Below are 11,000 nucleotides of genomic sequence, written 5' to 3'. Positions count from 1 at the left end.
GGGGGAGGGGAGGGGTGGTAGTGCTTCCCTCTGCAGTGGTAGTGCCCCCCAGGCAGCACCTGCCTGCTGGCACCTGGCCCAGGCACCACAGCTGTGAAAGGAAGCACTGGGCCCCCATGCACCTCAGGCAGGCAAGCTCCAGGGAGGAAAAAGTAAATAAAAAGATCAGACCTGGTGTTGGGATTCTTTTCTTCAGCAGATCCTGCCTGCACGAGCTGCAGCTGGGTTGCACAGCCTGAGCCGTGTAGGGCTCAGTGTTTCCATCTGTGGCTGTTGCACTTTGTTCGGGTAGCAAACTAAAACACCATGGAGGTGTTTTATCTTGCTACGTACCTAAATCATTTAAAGTGCAATAGGCCACCAAGAGTGTAAACAGCAATGCCATTAAAGTGGTGCAAAAGCATGTAAGTTGCTTTAAAGGCTAATTTTGTGGTGTGTACAAAGGCTCCTATACAATAGGTTAAAGGATGACAGTAAAAATTAAGACCAGGTTTCAGGATATGCCTTGCATTGCTGGATTGAACTCTCCAAGAGCATCTTTTAATTGTTTCTGGGCCCTACCTAATTATGCTTCTAATTAGCTTTTCACGAGGAAAGAAGGAACAACTTGTTTCTATGACAGCAAAGAACAGACAGAAGAAAAAAGAGCCACATCTATATTTAGAAGGATCTCTCACTGAAAAGATTTTGTCCCAGCTTTAAGTGATTTTTTCCAGAGACTACCCAAAATATTCCAATGAATTAAGCCTAAGAAACACCCACATTTTGCTCATGGGTTACATCAGTACCTTGCAAGGGACAGAACAGCCAACTACACACAGCATAAAGTAAAACAGATTTCAGCCAACATCATTTTTAATGTAGGGACACTGTGTGTGGAGATTGCACATGACAACATGTGCTGCATTTGTGTTTTCCATCTCCTTCTCAGAGCCAGAATTCTATTCAGCTTCTTATATTCGGCCCACTTACATTACCTCTCTGTGAACTATGGTGTCACCATTAGATAGAGATTTAAAAAGGAGTTTAATGGGAAAATGCCACCTATGCCCTTCCAGGTGCCTCCTTCTTGCTCTAATCCCTTTGTCACCTGTGAATAGGGAGGTTACTGTTTTCAGTCCACGCTAAAATGATTTAACCTAGATGGCTACACTCCAGCCCCTCCATTGCCCTCCTTTTCCAATTTCTCAGTTTAGCCAGTTTAAAAAAGTGTTCAGAAACCATGACCTAGGCCTTCCCCTCACCCTAGCCATGTTATTGTTTAATAGATTTGGTATTCCTCATGTTTGCCTTATGAGTCCTGAGGGAGCTCTCAAATCATATTTTCAAACTTCTTTCTGCATACATAAGCTAGAAACTTCATTTCTTTTTAAGGAGAGCCAAGGTTCTTAAGTTAGAACATGAATTTGGGAGCTGAGACTTTAAGGAAAAAAAACAAGTATCACAAGATTTGCCATAAAATTGTGAGAGTTAGAAGCAGAAATTTATGCCTGTCACAGAGGGTACTACTGTGATGCTCAAGTTGGCACTTCACCTCTAAATTGCCAGTGATGGTCAACCAGGGTGCTACAGCATCCTGGTATGCTGCAAGATCCATTTAAGGATGCTGTGGGGTACCACACAATATTATCATTGTAAGCTGTGTAAGCAGCTACAGCATAATTCACCAGATAAACCAGAGATTTCAAATAAGAATCCACACTGTCAAAAACATTTTGACCTGGTGTGGCCTGAGTTCTTTGCAACAGAGGAATCACTCTATTATTTTTACATAGAACATGAGTGAAAGCTAAGAGCTGCCACTTTCTGAGGGCAGCTCTCGAATTTAATGAGAGGTGCCTTGAATCTAAAAAGTTGAGAACTACTGGTCTACTATTTAGGTGCACAGCTCCTCAAAAAGATGCAGAAACCCCCTGGAAAAGAGCAGGAAGCTACCTACAGGAAGGCTAACAGTCTTCTTTTAAAACTTAGCTACTTAAAGAAGAGGTGGTAGAGGTGGAGGTAGCCACCTTTCATATGATAACATAGTGGCTATAGGTGGACTTCACCATCAGCAACCCCTGGTCTTCTGTTGGCAACTGAGTTTTTAAAGAAAGCAATGACTAGACTATGACTATATTGACTATGACTATAGACTATGACTAGATTGTGTAAAAGAGGCCCAAACCCACTTGGTGTGCCTGAAATACTCTTACAGCATTTCTACTGGATCATGCATCCCTTCTGAGATTCAGGGGCAATGTGCCATCTTTGTTTCTGGATCCCAGCAGAGCTTAGGTCTGAACTAGGCATGTACCTACTCAGACAAGGGCAGTTCTTGGCACATATAGATGCCTATGGAAACTCAGTCAAGTGTTAGGGAGGAGCCTAATGAGGCTGCCAAGAAGGGATTTTGGACTGTGATTTGGACTTAGGAACATAAAATCTGCCTGTCTGGCTTTAGACACTTAAGTCCTCTTACGGATCTGGCCCCAAATCTAGATGTACATGTTAAAAACTGCATAACTATTTTTCAGTGACCCTTCCTCCATTTTAAATTAGTCTTATAAACTACAGGTTTCCAGAGTGATCAACTAAAGCTTGCTGAGTCCCTGAACCACAGTCCTATGAACATGCAAACAGGGCAGAAACATTTGACCATAGGGCTGAGGGCAGCAGTAATACAATTACCTGGAGTTTTTTTAGTCTCTATCTTTATTTATTCAATAATTGTAACTCTACTGCACAGCCCAGAGTAGAAATTTTCTGGGAACAAGGCAGTGGAGAAAATGAGAAGCAGAAACACCCCCTCTCCCAGTTAAGTGGAAGTGCAAGAAGTATAACTGAAGGAGCTGTAGCACCTGCTTTTCCCTAAGAGGGTACCAAAACATACTAAAATAGCATTAGGTACAGTTTGCAGAATGCTACAGGGTAATGCTGGATCTTTTAGGGTTTGTACAGGTCCACAGTAACCCAAAAACTGTGAGTCTATAATACAGTTTGTAGCAATTTTAGATAGTAACATATATCAGGACTAATCACTAAATGATTTGGCAAGTATGATTCCTACCAAGTATACTGGTCATGAGTGAATAGCACATGAATTGCTTATGTCCTCCAGAACTTACGGATTTCAGTTAACATTCCTTATTGCAGTACCTCATCCTTGCAGACTCTGCTAGGAATGGAGAATCCTGTACTTTCCAATAATATCCAGCACAGCTGATGATCATTAACATACCTCTAGTCTAGAGAATTATCCTGAAAGACCTCCAGAGGTATAAGTGCCTTTGATTTCAGCAGGGATGCGTGTGGAAGGCTTGCTTGATCAGACCCTCATTTAGTTATTCTTATCTAACAGAAGTCTCATTTTATCACCAGGGGATGAAAACAAGAAAAAGACAATAAGCTACCCAATATCTCCAGCGTGTGCTCAGGCAGCACACTGTGCCTGAGACTGTTCCAAAACAGAAGGGGGGAAAGCCAAATAAAAACTCAGAGACCCCTGGAGAAAGGACTCAATGCAAGATCCAACCAAAAAAAGTACATTTGATATACTAACAGGCAGCCTTATTAAATGATCCAGCATCTCCAACTTCTCAACCACTCTGGAGACAGAAATGTCCTAGATGTTCTGTGAAAAGCAGCAATACCATCATGTTGGAAGATCTCAAATAATATCTAGTAGGGGAGACACTGTTTAGTATTGGGTCTCCCACTGCATCAGTTAGAGTTCACAACTGACATTTTAAGGCCAAAATAAGGCAGAGTTAATTGGACAAAATGGTTGCCTAATCAGAAATTATTAGTATATGAAATACACCGATGTGATGAGAAGCTGGCAAGGTGCCAGTAAAAAGGACAGGTGTTAAATTCTCCTCCTTCTTCATTGTTGTTATCCTCACTCATGCTATGTCCAAAATATACATCTAGCCTCCCTGGAACATGGACTTTGTTTAATTATCCATGTTTCAAATCTCCTCATACATCTTTGGGAGTCATATTAATTAATATATTGCCCATTTGTGCAAAAGGGTTAAGAAAAAAGAAAGGATATTTTTTTTAATGTTTAGTCAGGCCATGTGCTTGGGGAATAAAATGAGCATTTTTGGGGGCTGCAGCTCTTACAACCTGCTTTAGTAGGAGTTTGGTATTATTTTTCTTTGGACAATCTGCTGTTTCCCTGTTGCACCCAGAGCCTGGGATGAAAGTGTCTGGCAGTTGCTCTTCCAGTTTGTTTAGTTTGCTGTTTTAAAGATATTGTGAAGCATATGTTGGTTAAAATATATATTACACAGCTGGGCTGGAGTACTGAACCACAAATACTTCCTAAAGACAAACTTCCACATGTGATTTAAAAACCTCTCCAATTTTCCTGCTACAGTACTTACGTGCTAGACAGTGTCATTTAGAACACAGCCCAGAATGATGGGTGTTGTGTGGCTGCACTTCAGAGACCACTCAAAGACATTTCTGCATCATGTAGGACTCTGCCATTACACAACAGTCAGAGGCATTGTACATCAGCACCACATGCCTTGAGAAGATACATGTCAGGGCTCTTCCATAGAGCAAAGGTCCATTGGACTGCTTTGGGGAGGGAAGCAGACCCATAGTTCCATCTTCTTCCCAACATCCTGCTCTTGAGAGGACCTGGGTGGAGTGCAGGGACTGCAGCTCTGTCTGTGGGTCTGGCAAAGTGGAAGGCTAGTTCTGTGTAGATTGCAGGTTTCTCAAAATTTACTCACTATTCAAAATTATTTACCAATAGTTTATTTTTTGTGCTGCAGCTTGGTCTTTGAATGGTGTTACTGTAATGTGCTTGTTCACATAAGTCATATGATTTGTTTCTGTTTTGGGATTAGATCAACATAGCTACCAGCTTCCCAAAAACACAAACACAAGCTGCTCCTTTGGCTTTGTAATTAAATTTAACAGCAAGGCCATCTAGGGCCCAGGCAGGCATTCATTTAAGTTTGACTTGTATTTGGATATACTACACCACATCCAACAGCCTCTGGCCCATGAGGCAGGCTGTTTTAAACCCTGTATCATAAAACTGTGGTTGACATTAAATAAGTTACCTTAAACGTAGCAAAGGCATCAGAAGCTATGTCAAATGTTGACATTTCCACATATTTGAAGAAGTCCCTGAACTGTTCTGAGAAAAGGATGATTTTGGCAAGTGGTTCATGCCGGATACATTCCCTCAGCATAATTCCACAACGTAACGCAATATGTGGAGTTTCATATCTAGATACAAAAAGAACACCAAAAGCAGGCAGTTATTTTAAATATAAATGGAAAACCTACTGTATGTAAAATGTTTCTACCACTCTCTCTCTCACACACACACACATACATACATACGGCCCAGAACCATCAGTTACGAAGTCAGTCTTCCTGGTTTGGGTTCATATCCAAAAAAGAGATACTATTTATCTACTGTTTACTGTCCATATCTAACAAAAGAGAGATACTATTTGAGATGTATTGTTTAGGTTGCCAATAACTTCCATTCCAGTTCTTTGTCTTCACTAACCAATATGTGACCATGCCATGCACTAACCATTTGTGCTGAATTCTTATGATTCACTATAGAACCGTATAACGATGACATAGATTCCTTTAAGGCAGCTTGAGTATTGCTGTAAAATGCATTACTGAATCATGGAAGGTTTCAAGAGCAAAATAGAACAGGATTTAGGGAAGCAAAAGTCCCTCCAGCAAAACCCCCCCACAAAACCCCCCCCAAAAAACAACATACTGAACATATGGAATGACCATTAAGTGAACAAACACATATTAACATTAGCTGAATACAACAGATTCCAAAGATATAGAAAGGAAACTCTTCTTCAGCGGGCTATGGTATATCAAAATTATCCATCACCATTCAAAGCTTATCAGCACTATTTTTTGTCTACACAATTATTTTCTACCACCAGCCTAAAATAAGACAGAGCACTATTTGTGCTGAAAACATGTGAGCCTTTCCAGTTTACCATCAACGTCCAATCTAAAATAAATCACTGAATTTCTAGAGCAGAAAGAATGACAGCCTTCCAAAGCATCCCAAACCTGCATATTTTAACTTGGTGACTACAATAACTAGTTTAAGGAGAAACAAACTGATGATTCAAAAGACAAGTGAAGTTTCTCTTTCCCGAGTAACTGAAGTCAGTGAAGCACTATTGCTGTGGTTTTCAAAGCCATTTGTAATTTTACTGCGCAACTCTCTATATGGTAAGTGTCCACAGATGTTTTCTGTTAAGTGTTACCTCTAAATCTACTGCATCAGGTCACATTAGTACAAATGCAAATTTCCAAACAAAAGAGGCAGAGTCACTCTGTGGAATATGGCCAGGAAATATTTAATCATTGGATAAACAAATTACATTGTTTCCAGCACAATGCACTTCAAAAATGCAAATATCATTGCAGTAGAACCCCCCTCCCCCACACTTTTAGCCAAATGTTTCATTATCTGGAACTGGGTTGTGTCTTCCAGACTGTTCACATAAGTAAAGCAAGCTAGGCTGGGTTCCTGGACCATACACAAAGGAGGATCACCAGTTTTCTGGTCACCGCTAGCACTTTCACTGCACATGCAGTTCCTTCACACCCAGAGTGAAACTTAACAAAGCACATGCATAAGAACATAAGAATTGCCATTAACTGGGTCAGACCATAGGTCCACATGCCCAGTATCCTGTGTCACGCAGCAGCAGAGAGTGGATGCCGAGACAGAGAGTGAACTGGGTATGACCAGGGCTTGCTTCCCCACTGTTCTTGTCCCACTTGCAGCCTCCAGCATTTCAGGTCTAGGAAGTTCTGATTCAGAGGTTGTATCCCTAACTCCCATGCTTAATAGCTGAGGATGCTCTTTTCCTCTGAGAATTTGTCCAATCCCTTTTCTGAATCTGGCTCAACTGTCAGCTTCCACAACATCTGGTGGCAAGGAGTTCCACACTTTAATTATGTGTTGTGTGAAAAAACTTCCTTCTGTTGGTTTTAAACTTAGTACCCCCTAGTTTAATTTTGTGATCCCTATTCCTTGTACTGTGAGAGTAAATAATCAATCCCTATTTACCATTTAGTATTTTGTAAACCCTTATGTTCCCCTGCAAGCATCTCTTTTCTAAAACAGAATAGGCCCAGCTTAGGGGTGTGCAAAGTCTGGCTTGTGGCAAACTCCATTTCCCAGCAGCCCCAGCTCCCAGCCAGTCTCCACGGAGACCCCAGGAGCACAGCCGTGTGACAGTGGGGGGCCACGACAGCACTGAACGCAGAGCCAGGGCTCCGCCCCAGCCTGGTCCAGCCCTGTGCTGTCATACCCCTGCACTCCCAGGTTCTCCATGGAGACCATCCAGGAGCTGTGCAGGCAGGACGTGGGACCAGGGCTGGAGCTGGGTTCTTGCAGCGGTGACAACGCAGAGCTGTGCTGTGCTGCCTGCATGCCCCTGCCGTGGAACCCATGCTCATCACAGAGGTGTGTGGGCAGCAGGTTGCAGCTCTGCCCTGGTCCCTCACCCCCCTCCCATGCTGCCACCACTGCAAGATCCAGGCTCTGGCCCAGCGGTTCCTGGCCAGTCTCCGTTACAGCGCAGGGCTGGGACAGCCAGGCCACAGCCCCACTTATGTGGCCCCGCACTGTCATAGACCCAGCCCCTGGGGTCTCCATGGAGACCAGCTAGGAGCTAGGGTTGCTGGGATATGGAGCCTGGCAACCAGTCGGATCCATCATTTTGCCCATCCTTGGCCTAGCCTCTTTAGTCTCTTTTCCTATGAAGGCCTCTCCATACCACTAAATCCCCCTTGCTGTCCTTCTCTGTACCTTCTCTAATTTTTCTATATCCTTTTTGAGGTGTGGAGACCAGAACTGGCCTCAGTATTCAAGGTGTGGATGCACCATGGATTTATAAAGGAGCATCATGATACTTTAATTTTTGTTTACAATTCCATTCTTAATAATCCCTAACATTTTGTGCGTCTTTCTGATGGCTGCCGAACACTGAGCTGATGTTTTTAGTGAAGTGTCCACAATAACTCCCAGATCTCTTTCCAGTGTGGTGGTAACAGCTAATGTAGAGCCCAGAACAGAGCAGAAAGAGTAATCCATTACACTGTGCTTCCTGCTATATAGACAAAGAAAATGCAGATATTCCTAGTTCTGAAGATCTTACAACCTAAACGTCAGACACTACGAATTCTGGATGCACTGGAAACCCAAAGGAGAAACTAACTTTAATTTAATATCTATAGCCCAGTTTTGTAGGTACTTTAAGAAGTGAGTTTAAGGGTTATCATGATGCACTGGGGATTCAGTCAATGGGGTGTACATAGAAGACACAGAGATAGGAGTGGAGAGGAAGAACCCATCAGGGCATCAATCCTGGAGAGGACAAAAGACTATTGACAAACTGCTCTGCCTCCTTTAAGTTCTACATTGACCTTTAAAATCTGGTCTTCTATCACTGAAGTCAGTTGGGATTTTTGCTAATGACTTAGCACAAAATCAACCTCTAGCAATCCCAACTTGTAAAAGGCTATCTGGAGATAGCAATGGAGCATAGCACAGAAACATGTATGGCAAGATGCCCTTAGGATATTTGACATTTCTAATTCCTTTAGGTATCTCAGGGCACAGAATACTACCTTAGGATAAGAAGTGAAATCTTCTGTAGTAGCTCTGAACCACAGAAGAACAAGTTATTTTAAGTCAAAGCGAACCGAATTCGTTACTCATTTGACACTCTTGAGAGCAACAGATTTAAATCAGTGATTAATCTGGCCCAAGGTTATTAGCTACTATATATACCAAAGGCTCCATTCTTTTGAAGTCCTTTTTACACACTACAAATCACACAGGGCTTTCATACAGGGAAAATAAGAGGCCATTAAAAGTGAGTCCCTTTGGCAGCAGGAAAGTCAATTAACCTACAAAAAAGTAGGTAAGCAATGAACCATTTGCTAAAGTTTTTTGTGAAGCTGAGAGCTTGGGAGGGAATAGCTGAGAAGTAAAATAGGAACCAAAAGGTAAGAGCAATGATCTCAAGCTGGTAGTGCCACTGGAGTTTCATTCAGGGAATACTGGGAGAGAGATCTGATTCTGGATTCTTCCTACTTAACAACAGAACTCACATCCAGTGAAAAAGTGACCTTTTGTTGAAACTTCTGGGAACTGTCAGGCCGCTATGGAAATTTTACATTCAATAGCATTCAAACAATGGCAAGCCTCCCTGATAATCCCATGCTGTTTATTCCACAATCTGTGTATAAAAACATTAATTTTATTTTAAAAGTAAATCAGTGAGCATTAATGTAAAATACTATGCTTAGCATCCTATGTTTAAATAAGCGAGGCAGTCACATTCAGAAGAAGAACAGGAAACTGCCATTTTTGCCCATTTTGTTTCAGTTTTCTTTTCTCTCTAAAATGAAATTTACATTGAGGAATTCTATTCATTGGAAGATTCATGATGAAGAAATAAAAGCAATAAAAGTAACTGCAGGGCCAAGTGCTCAAAATCAGGTGCCTAAAATTAAGTCTGAGGTCCTAACATTGTGATTCAATGTACATGGGCACAGTAGTCTGCCTGCATGCAACAAATTCCAGGTTTGGCCCTTACCATATGTGCCTAAAACTGGAGCAAGTGATGGATTTAGTCAATTTTGTGTCTGGATGCCATGCAAGCAGGTGCCTTTGTGTTCACTCAAATACATCTGCAAATGGTTTAGGTACTTGATTAAGCTCCCTTATTTAAAAATAAATTACAATATTCTATACCAATCACCGAAATCTTGCAGCAGTATTGTATGAGTAAGTGTTTTGGATTATTATGTAGAATTCTGTAACAGTGTCTAATAATATTCTCCAATATTTGGGTATATTAATATTTTGGCACAGTTCACCTGTTGTATAGTGCCACTCCTATTGATAGTACGAATTACATGTCTATACTTTCATATTAATAAAATGAAATAAAATCTTATTACCAGAATCCAAAATAAATCCAAAATATTTTACAATTTTAAATAAAAATGGACCATGTGGTACAGACATACAAGGCACTTTCCCAAACAAAAATGAAAGGAAAGAAGGTAGAAATCGAAACAAACAAACAATCCCCCCAAAACTAAGAAAAAATAATGCAGGCTTGTCAAGAGAACCTACCCAAACACGAGATAATATTTAGTTTGACTTAAATCAGTAGAAAGTTGTTCTGAAATGTTTATAAGCAGTGATTAAATGAGCCATCATCATCAGGTGACACAGTTCACCATCACATGATATGTTTAGTATCGAGAGAGATGTGGTCTGAACACTGACATTTGATCAGTACAAAGAAGCAGCCGCCACGACCATTCCTCTAGCAAGCCGACTGGCATCCTTTTGAAGAATCTGGTGACTCAGATTAATAGCTTTGAAACTCAGATGTGTTTGATGGCTAAGAATTGCTTACATTTAATTATTACATGCAATTTGTTAAGATCAATGATGGCCCAGGTTCTGTATTTTTAATAAAAAAAGAACAGGTTCAGTCCTGTTCTTTTTGAAGTCAATAGCAGTTTTGCCACTAAGTTCACCAGGATCAGGAGCAAACTCATAGTTTGCTAAATCTTAAAACCTTAAAATCTTTATACCTTTCAGTATAAAACCAAATTCCCTAGGTTCTGGTCTTTTTTTAAAAAGAAAGACCTGTGAGACTGAATGCAAACCCTGAAGTATCTTAAAAACTACAAAGAATTAGTTAGCTGTGTCAGTTTGAAGGCAGACAGAAGGCAGGGTAGATTTGCACCTTACAGATTAACTAAATCAGAGATTGATATATGTATCATAAGCTTTCATGAGCTCAAGCTCACTTCCTCAGATGCTGTAAAAGGACACACACAGAGCAGTGTATACAATGGAGAGAGTGATGTGAATACAAAAAGGCAGGAAAGGCAGGAGGGAGAAGAGGAAGCAATCTGAAGTGTGGATTCCTACAATGCAATCAGGGCAGATTTGGGGGGGGGTG

General features: G+C 41.2%; 1 protein-coding gene across 9 annotated transcripts in view; it reads right to left on the bottom strand.

The window, feature by feature from the left end:
• The window catches only part of CAB39L (calcium binding protein 39 like), a 129,869-nt gene that overhangs the window by 18,658 nt on the left and 100,211 nt on the right, over positions 1-11,000 (bottom strand). For all 9 annotated transcript variants that reach the window (XM_019524669.1, XM_019524675.1, XM_019524672.1 and 6 more), the window contains one exon: positions 5,064-5,232. In XM_019524669.1, coding sequence (XP_019380214.1) covers positions 5,064-5,232 — 169 coding nt within the window. The remainder of the gene's footprint in view (positions 1-5,063; positions 5,233-11,000) is intronic.

The sequence above is a fragment of the Gavialis gangeticus genome, unplaced genomic scaffold, assembly GCF_001723915.1.
Source record: "Gavialis gangeticus isolate Ggan-Ray unplaced genomic scaffold, GavGan_comp1, whole genome shotgun sequence".
Taxonomy (NCBI): Eukaryota; Metazoa; Chordata; order Crocodylia; family Gavialidae; genus Gavialis; species Gavialis gangeticus.
The sequence above is the reverse complement of the archived record's forward strand: the minus strand, read 5'-3'. Positions and strand labels throughout refer to the sequence as shown.